Below are 20751 nucleotides of genomic sequence, written 5' to 3' on the forward strand. Positions count from 1 at the left end.
GTCAGGGTTAGTGATCTTGGGAAGATCTGCTCAATATAAGCTGTGTTTTCAGCATCCAAAATTCACTTCCCTACCTTGATTCTTTTTTTTAGAGGACAGGGAAAATGTTGATGTCAACACTGGCCCGCCAGTATGGAATTCTAGGCTAGTGGTTCCCATCAGTCGACATTTCTAGCCAGATTTATTCACACGCGCTTCCAAGTTAGGGAACCCCTCACCTCCTCTGGGCTACTGTTTACAGCCTTCACGAGGGGCAGGAAAAAGCCAAGTCTAAGTCTTTCTATTGCATCTTTTTATCTTTAAAGCCATTTTTGAAAAAAAAAAAAGCCTCATGTTTTGTCTCTACATCAAGAATTGATACTAAAAAGAACAACTAATGTATCGGGCAGCATGCAGTTTTTTAAAAACCTCTTTGGTGACCATGACTCATTTTGAGAATAAGATGAACGCTGTGGATGTTTTCCCTCAAAACAACGCACAATAGGGTCAGTTTTCTGCCTCATCTTACCGGCCCCATCGGCAGTCTTTGCAGCACTGATCACTCCCCCACTTTCTCGGCTCTCCCGCCTGGGCCCCGCCTCACCCGGTGCACGGTCGCTGAGTTCAGCTGCGGACTCCACCTCCGAGACAAGAATAACCGGGAGGGTGGAGTCGCCTGGCTCCGCGGCCGCGGGAGAGCCCGGAACACAGTTACTGGGCCCTGTTGCCCACCGGAACGCGAAGGGAGAGGGAACGCGCCAGGCTGAGAACAGGAAGAGAGGGCGGGGGACATGTTCGGCAGTGGGACGCACTATTCCCATTCTGTTCCTGTTCAATTTTTCCGTGGCGATGTTCTCTCGAGTCTCGGTGTTCCTGCCTCTTCGTCCCCTCTCCCGCCTCCCTTTGTCCTCTGGAAGCCGGGAGGTATCGGCGGCTGCGGTTGTGCTACCCGCTGTTCCGCACGGAACCGTCAGGTACCGCATTTCAGCTCTGTCGGCCCCGCAGGTCTTCAAGCAACCCCATCCCCCCTCCTGTACATTCAGTAATCGTTCTCCTGCTTCCTGAGGCCGATGTTATTACGTGCGGGATCTTAGAAGTCTTTGCATGAACTCTGAGGAAAGAGAAATCACAGAAAGATAAGGTGACTTGCCCAAGGTCACAGTGTGCATGGGAAACAGCTACGATGACTGCAGTTGATCCAGGCTCCGGAAGGGAAGTGTTTATTTTTTGCCTCCGAGTCTTGATGGTCTCATTTCTTCTTCCTTCATTTATTCTTTAGTTCATCATTGGAAATGCTTACAGCATGCCAGCACTGGTTATAAACCCCGAATAAAACAGTCCTGGCGTCATGCAACGTATAGTTCCAAGTACACAAGTCACCGCACAGTGAAGTAATAGCTGAGACAGTGTGGGTAAGCACAGAGTGCGGTATTCATTCAACAAGTAATTGCTGAGGAGCAAATGGTGACCCCTGACCGTTGTAGGAGAGGTTCAGGGTATCCTTTCTGGAAGAGAAGACTGATATGTAGGAGGACCATGGTCGGCATTAGCCAGGAAAGAAAAGAAGTTGCGGCATACTTGGTTTTGGTATTTATCCTCTGAGAACGTCATGATAATGAAAGCCGAATTCCACTGCATAGATTTCATATAAAACTGTGATAGTCTCTAACATTTTCATAAGCGGACCAAATAGTTTTTCCAGCAATTTGGGAAAGTGCCGTTTTCTCTTTTATTAAAGTGTCCCTAACCTGGTACTGCCATTTCCTGGCTTCCAGAACTTGATATAGTACAAGGGTACTAAAGAAAGTTCATGGAAAAATAGAATTAAAAATAATACAAATCTTTCCATGAACTTTTTGAAGACCCCTCTTATTTAACTCAGGGTCTGATGCAGGGTCTTGAGATCACCTGCATCAGAATCACCTGGGGTCGTAGTTAAAATGCAGATCCCTGAGCACCATTCCAAACTCACAAACTAAGAATCTCAAGGATCTGTGTTTTAAATGAGCTCCGTAAGTGATTTTTATGGCCTGTAAAGGTTCAGAGTCACTAACTTAACTTTTTTGAGCAGCAGTTTCTTCTCCCTTAAAACAGGAATAATAAAACCTGTGCTATAAGATTATAAGAATGAAGTAACATACGTAATATAGCTACTCAAGTGTAGTTCTCTGACCCCCAGCATCAGCATCACCTGGGAACTTGTTAGAAATGCAAATTCTCAAGTCCCTCCCTGAAGTTACTGAATCAGAATTCTTTGGTAGGCCCAAGTAATCTGTGATTTAGCAAGTAGCATAGATAATTCCTATGCAGGTTAAAGTCTGAGAAGCAGTGCTCTAGCCTGTTAGCTTCATAAAGGTAGGGACCAGAGATTCTTACTTACTAACACTTGTGTATTGTCAGTGCCTAGTGTAGTGTCCAGCAAAGAGTAGATAGTCGCTATATTTAATGAATGACTCTTTATATACATTTTACCTTCTCACTGAAACTAACACATTTGTTTTTAAAGTTCTTCTGTTTCAAATACCAAAAGAGATTTTTAACCCCATAGAATAAAATTAGATATTTGGGTTACTTAGAATTAGGAAATCTTTTGCATTGGTCTAAAGTAGATGTAATCATTTGTTTTGTTCTTTTTCATAACTGTATCTAATGAAGAGAGCAGAATAACATCTATAGCCACTGATTATTTTTTCTGTTCCATTTTAGCTTAGCTTACAAATGGTGACTGGTTAAATGGCATGGAGCTCAGTCACAAAGTTGAAGATTAGACTAACATCCAGAATTTAAGTAACTTTTTTTTTTATTGATAGAAATTTCTTTATTTTTGTGTTGTTTAATTATGACTTTTTAAAGGGGAATTATTATATTGTGTTAAGAGCAAGGACTTGGCAGTCAGATTTGAGTGTGAGAATAATAAATTGTTATTATTCATGTCAGTGTTTCCTAACCTTTTTTATGTCATGGAACACATAGAACATATTTGTACCAAATGCTGGGGTAAATGGAGGGAGGCAACAGCAGTCTCAGGCCTTACCCAGCTACCCCAAGGACCAGGTGATCAGTGTCATCCCACCTGTACTATTTGTGGCACATCAGTATGGCTTAGGCCTTAGTGAGCTCTGAGCTACGTGGCCTTGGGTAAGTTATTTCTCTGATTTTCAGTTTCCTTATCTGCAAAATGAGGATAATATGTACCTTATGGAGTTGATATGGTTATGAGAAAATGTACATAAAATACATTGCATAAGGCCAGGTACATAGTATATTCTAAAATGGTAAATTGGTGTTGTTGTGCTTGTTAACAATAATAATAAAAAGCAAGAGCAAGTAGAAAGGCTTGAATTGAAAAAATTTAAAAACACTTAAAAGCAGTTATTTGAGTTATCGCTTTATTATTTTGCATTATATTTTTTGTTTTTTTCTTTAATACATTTTTCCAGGACAAAAAATATTCAAAGATATTTTGGCACTAACAGTGTGATCTATAGCAAGAAAGATGAGCAGTCTGTTCCAGCTGGTGAGAGTTCCAGGGAAACTTCAGAGAGCCAAGATGGTGTAAAGGAGAATACGAAAAAAGACTTGTTAGATATTATTAAGGGCATGAAGGTTGAATTAAGCACAGTAAATGTACAAACAACAAAGCCACCCAACAGAAGACCACTTCAAAGTTTGGAGGCTACAATTGGTAGGCTTCGAAGAACTACAGAAGATACCCCAATGAAGAGGTAAACTGAATTGCAATTTGAATATTTTTCTTTGAAACTAATTTTTGAAACTCCAGTACACTTTTTCTCTTAGTAAAGCATATTTTAACTAGAGTACCTGGGAGATATTGAATTAATGAAGAATAAATATCAGCTTGTAAAAACAGGGACTCTAAAACTACTTGAGGAATGCTGTTATTGTTTTATATTTAAATAACAAGAGGATATCTGTATACAATCTAGAGAAAGGAAAACAGTAATCTAACTGAGAATACCACACATTCTCTTACATATTTATCAGTGTTGTTAACTGCCATTAAATTGCTTCTTTAAGCTGTTAATTAACAATATCATTTATATCTTGATTTGAAGGTAGCTTCATATCTGTAAAGGACTTGGCTTGTGTGAAATTTTCCACTTTAGAATTTTTTTGGGGGGATAGAGTTTTAGCATGTTAATTACAGCTATTTTTATATGACTTCCTTTGACCAGTAATTTTGAGTGGTTTTGGCTTTCTTATGTGGTTTCCTCAGAGTGTTATAATTATTTATGCTTGTCAAAAGAGAATTATATTTAATAGATTCTAAGTGCAATCAGTGATATTTTAGCATTTAAGTCCCTGACAGTGGTTCAACTTAGCATTTTTGACTTTGCAATGCTGCAAAAGCAATACGCATTCAGTAGAAACCATACATCAGTACAGTATTCAATAAACTACACAAGATGTTCAATCTTTATTACAAAATAGGCTTTGTGGTAGATGATTTGCCCACCTGTAGGCTAATGTAAATGTTCTGAGCACATTTAAGGTAGGCTAGGCTAAGCTATGATATTCACGAGGTTAGGTGTATTAAATACATTTTTTGACTAAACAATACTTTCAACTTATGATGGGTTTATCGGGATGTAACCCCATCATAGATCAAGGAGCCTCTGTATTTTAGTGATACATGTAAGAATGATATATTTTATATCGATGATGTCATTGATTCAAGTAATAAGGTGTGTGGCATTACACTACCCATCACTGACTTCTCTTATCAGAACAAACAGTTAATATAGATTCCAATTTTTCAGAATGACTTAACATTTCTATGGACCTTCCTGGTTTCCACACTGTATTAAAAGTACCTCTGGAAAGTATAATTGGGTGGTAGAGAGTAAGCTAAAACAGTGAGTGGGCATCTCCTCCTCCTTTTAGAAACAAAACAATTAATAATACACACACATACATATATATATACTTAAGAAGACTAACATTTTTATAATTTCCAGACCTGTTTATGACCCACTGTACTCTTGATTATAATTATGCAAGTTAATTAACTATTATAGAAATGGTTAAAATGAGTTGAATGCTGGGACTGGCCAGTTAGTTCATTTGGTTAGAGTGTAGTGCTGATTACACCAAGGTCAAGGGGTCAGATCCCTGTACTGTCCAGCTGCCAAAAAAAAAAAAAAAAAAAAAGAGAAAGAAAGAAAGAGAGGGAGAAGGGAGAGAAGGTAAGAAAGAAGTGAGTTGAATGCCTTGGAAAAATGCAGTAAAGGTAATTTTTTAAAAGTGCATTCCAATTAGGTAAGAATGAGACAAGCATAAAAATGTAGAATTATGCACTCAAATTGCTTTGTAAGCCTTTCTACATTCTTGCCCCACTTTTCCACATTAAAGAAACTGAAATTGGAAATATTGGAGGATGCACTATGGGTGTGGTATGTATAAAAGATAAGTCATGGAACCTTCTATCAGTATTCCTGTGTTCAAAGAAGAGGCTTTGGTCCTACCTCAAAAAATCGGTGAATAAGGTACTTTGATTTTGAGTTTTAAAAAATATATATCTATGAATTTTTGCCCCTCTCTCCCACATTTTTTTTTTAAGGAATCCAGGTGCACAGAATTGGGTTCATCAAACATAATCTTTGCTTCATGATGTACTGTCATCATTGCTCCATGCATGGCCTGCTCTTCTTTCTTGTATTGTGTACTGAACCTCCATCGATATGGTTACCATAGCTGCATTACAAATTATCCCAAAATTTAGCAGCATAAAACAGCCATTTATTATGCTCAAGGATCCTGTGGGTCAGTATTTGGACGGAGCACAGTGGGGAAGGCTAGTCTCTGCTCCATGATGTCTGGGGCCTCAGTTGGAAGCCTTAGAAGTCTCAAGGCTGGAATCATCTCAGGTTTGCTCACTCATAGGTCTGGCAGTTGATGCTGGCTGTCAGCTGAGACTTAGCTGAAGCTGTTAGCAGAAGTACCTACATGTGGCCTCTCTGTGTGGCCTGGGCTTTCTCACGGCTTGGTGGCTGGGTTCCAGAGGCTCAAGAGAAAGTGAGCCAAAAGGAAATTGTGGTGGTGGTTTTTATGACCTAGCCTTAGAATCAGATTGGACACTGCCACTCTCATCCTGTTCCACAATGATTTTTTCAGGGTACTTGATTTTTTTATCACAGCAACTGCTAAAATACCACCTTAGCAAAAATATGATGTCATCAAAAGGAATGCAGCAATCTAGTGTTAAAACTGTGAACTACCCTAAGTTAGTAGTTTACAAAGTTACTGACAGATGTGGTTGTATTTCCCTGTGGTGCTCCCGAGTGCTTTAGGGCACAGTTTGGGAACCAAGGTCCTAAGGGGAGAGCTATGTCTGCTGCACTCAGCATTAGCTAGGGCAGATTCAAAGTTGGGATCTGGAATCATCTGATTGCTAGTTCACTTACATTTCCAGTGGTTGATGCTGGCTGTTGGCTGGTACACTTACCCATGTCCTTTCCATGTGGCCTGGGTTTCTTGTGTGATGGCTAAGTTCCACAGACAAACATCTCAAGAGAGATCCAAGCGAAAGCTGTATCACACTATATGACTTAGCTTTACAATTCACGGTTTGTCACTTCTCTCATTCTCCTCATTGAGGCAGTCACAAAGTTTCACGTGGTTTTGAAGGGAGGGATAATAGAGGCCCCCTCTTGATGGGGGGGGGCAATGTTTTAGAAGAGCATGTGGGACCAGAAATATTGCTGTCTCTTTTTTTTTTTTTTTTTTAATTTTTATTGAATCATACTTGATTATACCTATTTTGGGAGTTCAATGTTGACATATGTTGATCAAATCAATATTACTAGCATATATATTGTTATAAATCATACTTGTTCTTTATGCCCCTTGTCCAATCTCTTCCCATCCCCCCCTCTCTCCCTCCTCCCCCCTCTAATTACCCTAGATTTCTTCTCTCCTCCTGGGAGAGTAACGATTACTTTGTTGATTTGTTGCCTAGATGATCTGTCCAATGCTGAGAGGTATGTTCAGCTCCCCCAGTATTATCATAGAGCAGATGCTTCTTCTGTCACTCTGGAATGGTCTTTGTGGAGAGAGACATCCTCTTCTTTTCTTTGGTCTCTGCTGGTGACTCTCCTTGTGTCAATGCACTCCAGTGGTTGGTGGACCATCTGTGAGGTTGTTTCTAGCTGCTTTGTGGCAGCCATGGTTATTGTGGTGGCTGTGGTGGGCCACCCACATGGAGGTGATGTTTGTGGTATGCTCCTTACCTAGTTGGTGGTGGTGATGGTGGTGTGCCTGGTTGTGGGAGGAGCGTCCGGTCCCCGGATCATCCTTGATTATACCACCTTAGCAAAAATATGACCCCGGGCCGGCCCTGTGGCGCTGGCGATGTGCCTTGCTGTTCCCCCTTTCTGGCTTGGTAGCCCAGGGGACTTCCCATTCTTCTAGGTGTTATAGGTGTTCTTTGGTGAAATGAGACCTTTACTAGTTAATATCAAACTTTGTCTCTGGTTGTGGGTACTTTGTTTTTTCTTTCAGTTCTGAGTTGGATTATTTGCTATTCCCACCACTTAAACTCTGCGCTGGAACTAATTTGTTGTCCTTTCCTTACTTCTAAAATGGGAGAACTTCCTGTGGGGACCAATACTTGAGCTGTGTGGTTGAGCTAAATTGCTGCTTTGCTGTTGATTCCCTAGAGAAGGCTTTTTGTGCAGCTCAGGTTTTAATGATTGACTTTGTAGGCCTTCCAGGTTTAGTGAAATCCAGTGCACCTGGGTTGTGTAGAATCTCTGGTCTGGGCTTGAGTCTTTTCATCAAACTACACCCTATGCAGTTCTATATTTCTGACCAGTCTCCTCTGAGTGGTCCTGTGCTGATTGGGGGGCAGATCAGCTCTCCTTGCTGTGCCCCAGTGTTCTCTCAGTGGGCCCGTCTCCCCCACCGCCTGTGCTGCAAACACTTCCAATGGGTTGGGCTATATGCCAGTCCCTTGCGATGACTCACCGGCCTCTGAGTGTCTTTTTTTTCAGTTCTGGCTCCTCCTGTGTGGGTCCACAGGAACCCTATTAGCGGTCTTGCTGGCCTGGGGGCCACCAAGGCCCTCTTCTCCCCTGCTGCCTCCAAGCAACTTCATCTGAAGGGTACAGATGGGGCTTTTGCCAGCTCCTGCTCTGTGCTCTCAGTAGCTCCAGCCTGGAAGCGGCCGGGGCTCAAAACAGTTGGAGAGGTTTTTTCTTTCTCTCATCGTGGCTTCTCCCGCCTTCCTGCACTCCATAGGTCTCTCCACCTCTTCCCCTGAGCTCTAGTGGCCCCAGCTTAGCTGTCGTTGCTTTTTAATAGTTGTAAATTAGTTGATTTGTGGGAGAGAGTGACTCTGGGGACGTCTATTCCACCATCTTGACTGGAAGTCCTGTCTCTATTTTCTGAAAGTATAACCTGCCACACCTGGTAACCTGATAACTGTAGAATGTCAGCTATATTGTAGGCAAAGTTGTGACAAAATTGACCCCTGGTAGATAAATTTCATCTGTTCTTGGAGAACTACAGTACCATACTTAGGGCTTCCTTGAGTGCACTTACTCTTGTCACTGCATGTCCTTTGCAGGGACTCTTGTAACAAGGTCACAGAGTTTCCAGAGATATTGGCTCCTGTGAAGCAGTAAGCCAGGCAGCTCCTGCACCTATGTAATGCAAATCTCATATCCTAACTCTTGGATGACTGTGAAGTGTCACCTGCATGAACACTACAAGGACTCCCACTGAGAGGAACACCTGAGGCTGCTCTGCCAGCCTGCTGTGCTTCTGTCTTTTACCTTCCTGAATAGGAACGTGTGTCTGTGGTAGTCTTGTGGATCTGAATTTTAGTGGAACCTAACAAGACCCTTAGTGGGTGCAGCAGAAACCAAGATTTCTAGATTCTGCTTTAACTTCCTCTTAACCAAGCAACTACTTGCTCTGATCATCCAGTAAGAAGACTTCAGCAAACTATTACTCAATATTGCCATTGATCCCCTGCTTAAAATTTAGATTACTTCTTGTTTTTCTCTGGTATAAAATGATACTATGATTAACACAATCATTTATTCAGCAACTTTCCATTGCTGTTGTATATGAGAGTACTTCAAAAAGTTCGTGGAAAAATTGAATTAAAAGATAATATAACTCCGTCCGTGAACTTTTTGAAGACCCCTCGTATGTTAGGCACTGTCCAAAGTGCTGAAGGTAGAACACTGAACTGCTCCCTACATTAAAATGGGGTGGGTTGGGTGAGGGGAGGGAAGGGGATATACTTAGACCGACCACACACACACACACACACCCCCACCCCCCCCACCCCCCCACCCCCCCATGTCAGGTAGCAGAACATGAAGAAAAACTAGAATGATGGGGCTGGAGAGGTGCTGTTTTTAAAAGAGATCATGCAAGAACTGATAAGGTAACATTGAGCAAAGGTCTGAAATAAAGTTAAGGATAAAGCCATGCAAATATCGGAGAGATGATTTCCCTTCCCAGCATAGGGGATAGAACTGCTTAGGCCTTGAATTTGGAGTGTGCAGTAGTCCTCAAATTTCACCTATCTGTTTATTTTCTTTAGACAAATATTCCTAGAAGTGGAATTGCTAGGTCAAAAGATTTGCCTGATTTTTAGGCTTTTGATACTGTCACCAAATTGCTTGCCAAAATTTGTTCCAATTTAGGTGTCCATTCAGTAGGACCTTTCCCCTCATCAGTGTTTCTTTTCTGAAATTGTGTCAGACAGTTCACTTTAAAGAAGTTCAGAAAATACAGAAGAATATGAAGGGGAAAAGTTTGTGTTCATGAAATAGTCTGAATTATAGGAGAGGATATATTGTTAGAAGTTATTTTCTTTTTTAAAAAAAGGTATTTTAACAAGTTCTCATCACATGGTTAAAATCTATGTAGAAAGATGCCTATATGTAAAAATTATCATATTTATTTATTTATTTATTATCTTTTTTTTCATAGTTTATTTATTTTTTATTTTATTTTTTTAAATTTTATTTTGTTGATATACATTTAAAAATTATCATATTTAGATGACAGAGGCTCTCCCACAATTTTTATTAATTAGGACATTTCAAATTATAGAGCCAGAGGCTGTAACTGTAAAGGAAAACATTGTTATAAAATGCATGGTTCTAGAAAATGAATATTCATCTAAATTCTTTTCATACTCTGATCAAGTACATACATTAAAATTTGAAAATGAAGTTCACAAATAGTTTATGAAAGAAATACAGTGACTTGGGATAAGGCTTAAGCTTTATTCACAGATAATAGTTTTGAATGCACATTTCTTTTTAACTGATTGTTATATTTCTCTTTTATATCCTCGTATTTTTCTTCCATTTTTATCAGATTTTAAATCTTTCATATCTTAGTAAAGTCCTTAAAATCTTTGTCTAACAACTTCAGGAATTTGGGAACTTTAATTTGCATATTAGATAATAGATCATAATATAGAAAGCCAAATATAATGAAACATTAATTTGGATTGCATTCCTTGAAATGGCAATTTGCAGTGAGTTCAAAAAATGTTTTTCTTTTTAGTTCTGGCATATTTTTCTATTAACTTAACCTAAGCATTTTTTTAGAAGCTTTTTCTTATGGAACATTTTAAACATATGCAAAGTGAACAAAATTGTGTAATGAACCCGTTTGTACCTGTCACCCATCTTCAGCAATGATCAACATATTGCATTCTTGTATCACTTATACCTTCATCTGCTTTCCATCTGCTTGATGATGGTGATGATGATGATGATAATTTATGGCTCGTTTTTTTTTTCTTCAGGTAAAATTCACATACATTGAAGTGTGCAAATCTTAGCTGTAGAATTTTGACAAATGGATATGCCCATGTAACTCACACACTTACCAACACACAGAATGTTTCCCATTTTCATCTTCCCAGTTAGTAGTATTCTGTCCTGAGGCTACTGTTCTGATTTTTTTCATCTCAGATTAGTTTTGCCTGTTCTGGAACTTGTTATAAATGGAGTCATACAGTATGTACTCTTTTATCTCCAACTTCTTTCATTTGGTCTATTGCCTATGAAATTCATTCATTTTGTTGAGGTGAGTGGAGTATTAGTCCATTGTATGGATATATCACAATTTGTTTTTTCTCCTGATGACAGATCTTTGTGTTGGATCCAGTTTTGGGCTGTTATGATAAATCTTCTATGAACAGGTTTAGCCACCTTTATGTTTCCTTGCAATATATATTGTTTTTGAACAAAATGGCATATAATTAAAAATTTCACTAATTTAAAATTTTTGAGGCTTGATCCCTTACCCCTCCCCCTTAATATGTTATTATGAGTTAGTATTATGCTTCAGCAAGTGTCCATTAACTTTAACTTTCAACATTTCAAAGTTTATATAAAACCAATACCTAAAAGTTGAGAATCTTGCATTTGTCAGAAATTGAATTGAATTATACTTTTTAAAATTGACACATAATAATTGTACATATTTATGGGGTACAGTGTGATATTTCCATACATGTGTGTAAAGTGTAATGATCAAGTCAGGGTAATTAGCATTCCCATCACCTCAAACATTTATCATTTCTTTATGCTGGTAACATTCAAAATCCTCCCTTCTAGCTATTTGAAAGTATACAATAAATTATTGTTGACTGTAGTTACCCTATAATGCTATAGAACAGTAGATATTATTCCTTCTGTCTAGCTGTAATTTATCTGTTAACCAACCTCTCCCTATCCCCAGCTTCCACCTACTCTTCGCAGCCTCTAATAACCACTATTCTACTTTCTATTTCTATGAGATCAACTTTTTTTTTTAGCTTCCATATATAAGTAAGAACGTGAATATTTTATCCTTCTGTGCCTGGCTGATTTCATTTAACTTAATGTTTTCCAGGCTCATTCATGTTGCTGTAAATAACAGGATTTCTTTCTTTTTTTTTTTTTCTGACTGAGTAGTATTTCATTGTATATACACACCACATTTTCTTTACCCATTCATCTGTTGATGGACACTTGGGTTGATTCCATATCTTGGCTGTTCTGAATAGTGCTGCAGTAAACATGGGAGTGCAGATATCTCTTCAACATACTGATTTCCTTTCCTTTGGATATATGCCCAGTAGTGGGATTGCTGGATCATGTGGTAGTTCTATTGTTTTTCGAAGAACTTCCATTAGTACATGGCTATACTAACTTACATTCCCAACAGTGTATAAGAGTTCCCTTTTGTCCACATCCTCCCTAGCATTTGTTATTTTTTGTCCTTTTAATATAGCCATTCTAACTGGAGTGAGATGAGATCCCATTGTGGTTTTGATTTACATTTCCCTGATGATTAATGATATTGAGCATTTTTGTACATTCTTGTTGGCCATTTGGATGTCTTTTGAGAAATGTCTATTCAGATCATTTGTCTATTTTTTAATTGTATTGTTTGTTTTTGTGCTGCTGTTTGAGTTTCCTGTATACTCTGGATATTAATCCTTTGTCAGATGCATAGTTTGGAAACTTTTTTTTCAGTTTTGCAGGCCATCTCTTTACTGTGTTCATTGTCTTTTTGCTGTGCAGAAACTTTTCAGTTTGATATAATATCATTTGTTTATTTTTGCTTTGGTTGCCTATTATTTTGAGATCTTACCCATAACATCTTTGCTCAGACCACTGTCCTTAAGCATTTCACCTATGTTTCCTACTAGTAGTTTCATAGTTTTGAGTCTTACATTTAGGGCTTTAAACCATTTTGAATTGATTTTTGTATATGGTGAGAGATAGGGGTCTAGTTTCATTCTTCTGCATTTGGATACTCAGTTTTCCCAGCACCATTTATTGAACAGGCCATCCTTTTCTCAATGTATGTTCCTAGCACATTTGTCAAGTATCAGTTGGCTATAAATAGGTGGATTTATTATGGGTTTTCTGTTCTGTTTCATTGGTTCACATGTCTGTTTTTATGCCAGTACATGCTGTTTTTGTTACTATAGCTTTGATGTATATTCTTTTTGCTCAAGATTGCTTTGGCTATTTGTCATCTTTTGTGGTTCCATAGGAATTTTAGGATTGTTTTTTCTATTTCTGTGAAGAATATCATTGGTATTTTAATAAGTATTACATCAAATCTGTAGATTGCTTTATGCAGTATGGTCATTTTAACAATATCAATTCTTCCAGTCTATGAACATGGGATACCTTTCCATTTCTTTGTATTTTCTTCAGTTTCTTTCATCAGTGTTTTATAATTTTCATCTTAAAGATCATTCACCTCCATGGTCAAATTTATTTCTAAATATATATATATTTTTTGGTAGCTATTGTAAATGGGATTGCATTCTTGATTTCTTTTTCAGCTAGTTCATTAATGGTGTGTAGAAACACTGCAAAGTTTTGTATGCTGATTTTGCATCCCGCAGCTTCACTGAATTTGTTTATCAGTACTAAGAGTTTTTTGTGAGTCTAGGTTTTTCTGTGTGTGAGGTCATTTCATCTGTGAACAGGGACAATTTGACTTTCTTCTTTCCAATCAGAATGCCCTTTCTTTCTCTTGCCTGATTGCTTTAGCTAAGACTTCCAGTACTGTGTTGAATAAGAGTGGTGAAAATGGATATCCTTGTCTTGTTTCAGTTCTTAGAGGAAAAGCTTTCACCTTTTCCCTGTTCAGCTAACTGTGGGTTTGTCATATATGGCCTTTATTGTATTGAGAGGTATGTTCCTCCTATAATTAATTTGTGAGTTTTTATCATGAAGCGATGCTGAATTTTATCAAATTCTTTTTCTGCATCTATTGAGATGATGATATGGTTCTGTCCTTCATTCTGTTATGATATATCACGTTTATTGATTTGTGTGTGTTGGAACCATCCTTGTATCCCTGGGATAAATCCCACCTTGATCAATGTATATAATCTTTTTGATGTGCTGTTGGATTTTGTTTGCTAGTATTTTGTTGAGGATTTTTGCATCTATGTTCATCAGGGTTTTTTTTTTTTTTTTTTTTTTTTTCTTTCTTTTGGTGTGTCCTTGCCTTTTGATATAAGGGTAATGCTGGCCTTGTGGAATGAGTTTGGAAGAATTCCCTCCTTTTCAATTTTTTGGAAAAGTTTGAGAAGAATTTGTGTTAGTTCTTCTATAAAAGTTTGGTAGAATTCAGCAGTAAAGCTATCCAGTCCTGGACTTTTCTTTGTTGGGAGACTTTTTATTACTGATTCAATCTCATTACTTGTTATTAGTCTGTTCAGATTTTCTGTTTCTTCCTGGTTCAGTCTTGGTAGGTTGTATGTGTACAGGCATTTATCTGTTTCCTCTAGGTTTTCCAATTTTTTGGCATGTAGTTGTTCATAGTAGTGTCTAAGGATTCTTTGTATTTCTATGGTGTCTGTTATGTGTCCTTTTTTGTTTCTGATTTTATTTATTTGGGTCTTTTTTTCTTAGTCTAGCTAATGGTTTGTTGTCTTTATTTACCTTTTCAAAAAAAAGCTTGTTTCATTGATCTTTTGTAGTTTTTTTCATCTCTATTTTGTTTATTTCTGCTGTCATATTTATTACTTCTTTCCTTCTACTAATTTGGGGCTTAGTTTTTGCTTTTGTAGTTCCTTGATGTGCATCATTATGTTGTTTATTTGAAATCTTTCTCCTTTTTTTGAGGAAAATATACTTTTTGAATGACAGACAGCTTTCCCCCCAAATCATTTTACTTCTCACTAAACTAATGGCATAGTAATGGCATGGTCTTTGTTATTTGATTTTCATTTTCTTTTTCAGAAATGAGCCCTTGAGTCCTGAGTTGGTGGCAGCTGCATCTGCTGTTGCAGATTCTCTCCCTTTTGACAAGAAGACAACCAAGTCAGAGCTGCTTAGACAGCTCCGACAGCATGAGGAAGACTCAAGGGCACAGAAGGATGGAAAGAGACCTAAGATTAGGTTAGTCTAATCCAACTGGTTAGACTGGCTGACCGATTCGCTCAGTTAGAGCATGGTGCTGATAACACCAAGGTCCAGGGTTTGATCCCTGTACTGGCCAGCCACCAAGAAAATAAAGTAAAATTAGATTAGTGAATGCTACAGTTATGTCCATAAGCTTATTTCTCAAAATAGGCCATTTTCAGGTGGCTAGTGTCTAATACACATAACATATACATTTATATATAAAATATACCTTATAAATGGAATTTTAGGAATTTGGTTTAAGAAAAACTTCTGTTTTAAGTGAGATTGTAGTTTTTAAAAGACCAATTGACTGGTTAAACTTTTCTTTTAGGAGGCTACAGAGTTTTTTGTCCCTGAAAAAGAAATAGTAAACTCAGTAACATTATTAAAAATAAGTTAATAACAGAATAAGAGAGTTTCTCCAAGAAAATCAACTGTTTTCAGTTAAATAATTTGCTAGTTTTATGCACAATATAAAAATCTTCAGGCCTGTTTAATTCTTTTTCCTCTTATTCTTATGTTTGTGCTGACATCTTTTCACTTATCCTCTTTATCTCTTACAGTCATGTATCACTTAATGACAGGAATAATTTGAGAAGTGTGTAGTTAGGCAATTTCATTGTTGTGCGAACATTATAGAGTGTACTTAGCCAAACCTAGATGGTATAGCCTACTGCATACTTAGGCTGTGTGGTATAGCCATTATAATCTTACGGGACCACCGTCATATTTGCAGGCTGTAGACCCAAATGTTGTGGTGGTGCATGACTGTACTTTTTGCCAGACTATACTATTTTTTGCCTAAATATAAGTGATGGCACTGCTTTGATTTGGAGCATGATCTTTATCAGTTCTTCCATTGAACATGTGTACCAGATTTATCTTGGGAAATTAAAAGAAAAATAAAGATGTCTGAATTGTCAGTCAAGTGACTCATTTTTATTTGTGTTTGAACAAATACAAGGCAACAAATAAGTATGGCTAAATCTTAGTTTTAATTTGGTTATTGAATGTAGGTGGTAAGTGTACAAATATTGATTGTACTTTCCTATCAGCTTCTCCGATTCTTTGATAATTTTTCATAAGTAATACTTTTAATTTATGCTTTAAATGAAGATTTCTGAAGAACGTTTTTAGAAGATAGAAGTAAATATGTGTCTTAATGGTCTGTGGTAATGTGAATGTTAATATGTGACATTTTTTGCTTAAACATGACCTTTTATGCTGTATTGGTGAATAAAAATGAAATAAGAATTAAATGATATGAATCTTCTGTTTAAGAAAGTTTATTACTGTTCTGTAGCTAAGATTTCTAATATAATTGACCTTTTTATTATTTCAGTTTCAGTAACATAATATCAGATATGAAAGTTGCCAGATCTGCACCTAGATTTAGTGCAAGACCAATGCATCAGATTCAGTTTGACGAAGGATTTGACAATTCTTTTGACCAGGAGGAGACTGCCAATCTTAGAAAAAGGTATCAGGCTTTTCAGTGTACTGGGTTTTCTGTGGTTTGCTTTTACATTAATTGTAGATTTACTTTATTGCTTGTGCATATTATTGCTGGTAGGTGTCTGAGCATAATGGATGCAGTTAGATCTGTTTTCTTACTCTCTATACACCATTTTCTAGTAAGGGAAAGATATTCTGGGTTTAGGAGTCCTATATTTTTCTGTACCATAAGTCAAAATGGATCCTGCCTCACCTCTACTTATGCTCAGTAGAGGTCTCCTGATTTAAATAAGAGCTGGCTGAATTCTGAACAAAGGAACGTTTTGCGAGAAGCATCATTTTTAATTCTGAATGTAAATGCCTAACACTGTATATTGATATGCCCTTTATATTTCTGTATATGGTCATCTTTCATCATACCTTAGAGAAACAATTATCAAAAAAAAAAAAAAAAAAAAAAAGGCAAAAGGAAAAAAGTCCATGTAATACTTTAAAGTGGTAGGTTATTTGCGGCAATTCTAACTTGCCACTTTGCAATTTTTAAAGATGCTAAGTCATGCCTTACATAGTTATCTTATAATCAAAAATTATTCTGTGTTTACATAAAGTTTCTATTCTTTCTCTTCATTAAGCCCAGAAAGCGATAAGTTGGGGAGGAGGAACCAGATGTTTGGCAAGGTCTGACAAAAACTAACTTATCCTTATAGTTAGGATGTGCTCACAATTGGAGTATTTTCAATTTGTTATGTATTCCATGGACTTTGTTTTAAGTATACTCTCAGGAACTTGAGCTAACTCCTTCCAGAAGTTAAATTACTGATTTGTATTGGAAGACTGGAAAAGGACAGCAGTAACGCAGAAGTTCAAGAGGATACAGTGACTTTGGAAGATTATTTGAATTGCTAATTTAAGATGATTTAGTATCTATGACATATTCTTGAATAAAGTAGAAAATACACTTGGAGTTTTACTCAAGAATATTTAACTGAATCAATCTTCTTTTAAATGGTTTTGTGCAACCACATCAGAATGGTGATTTTTAATGATATTAGCTGCCATTAAAAATTAGAAGGTGTCAAGGGGAAAATAAAAAAGTAGGAAAGGGCTTTCTGTGCATACAATGACTGTGTAAAAAAGCTGATGAAGGGGAATAAGGGGACACAAAATGGTGAGATAACCAATTTCATTCCCCTTGTTATGACTTGGGCAGGATATGGGCAGCCTGACAAGGCAGGCCTGGACTGATTCCTTCAGTTAGAGGCTGAGAGGAGTGAGACATGGAGCACTGGCTTTAGAGGCACACTAGCCTGCCTCAGAATCTTGGCACTGCCACTGACTAATTCCGTGACTGGGGCAGCTTTTATAGATTCCATCAGTCTCTTTCTCCATTTATAAAGTGCTGAAAGTGAAACCTAGCTTAAATGGCTTTCTTGAGGAGTAGAAAAGAAACACCTGAAAACCGTCTAATATATAGTAGGTGCTCAGCAAATGTTCATTCCCTTCCTTTTTAGTATATTCCTCTTTTAAAGTCTCATACTTTACCAAGGCATTTCTTCTTTACTGGGAGTGCTTTTAATCCATCAGCCTGTTTAACTGACATGCAGTAGAGAGAGAAGAATGCAAGTCACTGAAGCTAGTTCTGGAGTGTGAATGCCTCTGTTTACAAATGCAGTACTTGGGAAAAAGAGGAAAGCTTGTGTGGTTTGTGACTGCTTTATCTAATTTTAATATGGTATTTATATTTTTTCCAGTTAGTTTTTAATCTGCCAGTAGATTTATTCAAGTAAATATACGAATTGATCCATAAAGCGGTTGATTAAAGTGTACCAGAAAAATTTATTTATTAACTCTTTGACATTATTTCAATAGTTAGTTAAAAATAGTTATGTAAAGAAAGTTAATAATTATTTTTTAAATTGTAGAACAATTGCTTTATTAAAGGGAATGTTTTGATTCATTTGTGCAGTCTTTTATAGTTATAATTTGTAATTAAACATTGCAACGTTTCCTGCCCTTAAAGACAAATGTTGACTTTAACAGCTTCTATTTTAGCATATTTTTGTAGCTTTCCACAACACTGAGTTTTCTAAAGCCTTAATATGAAAGGGATCAAATAAATATTATGGCAAATTAAGCTAATCTTCAATTAGGTATTTTGGAAAATATACTGCTTTAAGTGGCATGTTGTATTGTGAAGAAAAAATTTAAGTGCATATGTTCCTGTTTTTAGTTATCAGTCCTAAACACATGGCAATTTAGTTAAAATGTCTGGTGTGGGTCAGTGGAATTATTTTTAATTTCTACATAGAATATTTAATGTAAAATTTTTTTCTCATAAAGTTTTTCATTGACAGTTTATAAATATATTCACTAAAATATATATTTTTTCTTTTTTTAGTCTTAGGAAAAATATTTTCAAGGGGAAGAGACTTAATATTTTTGACATTAACGCAGTTACTGAAGAAGTACCTGAAACAGGTTTGTTAAGAAAAGAATAACGGTATTTTTCTCAGGTGGTAAAACATTCCATCTTTCAAAGATATCCTTAGTGTTTTGATTGCATAATAGTTGAGTATTTTAATATTCCATCTAGTCATTGGCCTGGATCCTGCTTAAGAATGTAGTTGTTGACATTGCTAGTCTTGATTAGGTTTTCCCCTTGAAATGTCGCATTCTGTGAGACAATGGGAGATAAGTACTGTATTACTAGCTGCATGAATCCAGAGATATAGATTGTCTACTTATTTGGACGTTAATAATCACTATTTTCAGTGCATCTCTGTGCCGTTACAGAAAGATGAGCTGTGATTCCTGCCCTTAGGCAGCTCACTATTTAGAGGAGGAGATAGCATCTATAAAAGAAACTTATTGGAGTGATTTAGTGATTGTTCAAGAGATGGGAAGAAGAACATTCAGGGAATATATTTAGCAGACTTGTAGTGTTTTTTCTTAACACATGGTTAGTCTTTGTTTTCTATTCTTCCCCTTTTCTTCTTTGAGTAAGAAGTCAAATTCTTCAAATTCACCATTTTAAATCTAAGAGAGAAATAAGAGTGCCCTCTTGTTTGACATTAAATTTGGTTTAATAACTGATGAAATAAACAAAGAAACTCAATAGAAATGGTTCTTAGCTTATAAGCGATGTTTCTAAAGAATGGAAGTTGGCTTTTTGGATCTTGGTAGAAATATCATTGTAGATAGATGATAGATAGTCTGTTTGGCCAGCCTGCAATGGCTCGTTTAATCTTTCTACGAGTTACTTATATAAACATCTGATTTCTCCACTCTTCAGTAAACTCCAGGTATTGTTCATGTTCATATACCCTGCAGCACCTAGCCAAGTGGCTTATAGATAAAAGGAATTAGTTATCTTAAATTTAAATCCTTTTTAGAGCAAACTGAGCCATAAAATATATATCCATAAAGGAAAGGAGTTAATTCAATCAATATTTGTTTATTTGAACTGAAGGTGAAGCTAAAAGAACAACCCCCTTGTATTATTGTGAAAACTACACTCTGTCGTGTGTGATGAAAAGGAAATGCAAAATGCACAGGCATGGAGAATGAATCACCTCTGCCCTGTTCAAGTTGTGTCTGCTAAGCTTGTGTCTAGAAGGAATTTGTTGTCAGGGCAGCTGTTACTGTCCACCTAATGAACACCTAGAAGAGACATTTGGATTCTTAAAGGAGCCAGCTTACTTTTTAAAATCTGAAATCTTATTCTTAAAACTGATATTAGTTGGTGAGGAAGCACTGAAGTTTTATGTATTTCATAAAACAGTATAAAATGATTATATTCTAAAGAGGAAAATAGTATACAAATTTATGTAATAATTTACTCTAATGAAGGTACTGTTTTAATAAGCTATACTTGCATGCTTCTAAGGAATGTCTTTTCCCAATTAAATACAGGAATAATAATGTGGACACGTAAATTTAGCGATTGTTCACTGCTGTTTCCCTACCACCTAAAATAATATCTGAAATACAGTTGGCATTCAGTAATCATTTATTGACTAACCGAATGAATGAGCTCTTCTGTCACATGATTCCCATGACTTGTTCTCCACTATATTCTTACCACTGCTGCAAAGAATATCGTCATATACTCTACTGCTTATCCTAAAGTAATCTAGACTCAACAGCCAGTATAGCTTAGTGGAAAGAGACTTGCTGTTGGGTAGATCTGAATTCAAACTCAGATTCTGCCACACTAACCTTTCTGAGTCTTTTCTCCACCTATAAAGTGGGGGCTAGTACATACATCTTGAGAATTAAATGAGGTAATTGAAGAAAAGTGTCAGGCACAGTGCCTGGAACAGTAGACATTTAATAAATGGCTAGAACTAATAGCAAGTATAATAATATAATGGTGATGCTGCTGATGATGGAAATAATA

General features: G+C 36.8%; 1 protein-coding gene across 1 annotated transcript in view; it reads left to right on the forward strand.

Annotated features, from left to right (window-relative positions):
- Window positions 1–729: 729 nt before the first annotated feature.
- The window catches only part of MRPS31 (mitochondrial ribosomal protein S31), a 32589-nt gene continuing 12567 nt past the window's right edge, over window positions 730–20751 (forward strand). The window contains exons 1-5 of the mRNA XM_063103219.1: window positions 730–953; window positions 3420–3704; window positions 14733–14891; window positions 16240–16377; window positions 18751–18830. Coding sequence (XP_062959289.1) covers window positions 829–953; window positions 3420–3704; window positions 14733–14891; window positions 16240–16377; window positions 18751–18830 — 787 coding nt within the window. The 5' untranslated portion in view covers window positions 730–828. The remainder of the gene's footprint in view (window positions 954–3419; window positions 3705–14732; window positions 14892–16239; window positions 16378–18750; window positions 18831–20751) is intronic.

Source organism: Cynocephalus volans, chromosome 7 (assembly GCF_027409185.1).
Source record: "Cynocephalus volans isolate mCynVol1 chromosome 7, mCynVol1.pri, whole genome shotgun sequence".
Taxonomy (NCBI): Eukaryota; Metazoa; Chordata; class Mammalia; order Dermoptera; family Cynocephalidae; genus Cynocephalus; species Cynocephalus volans.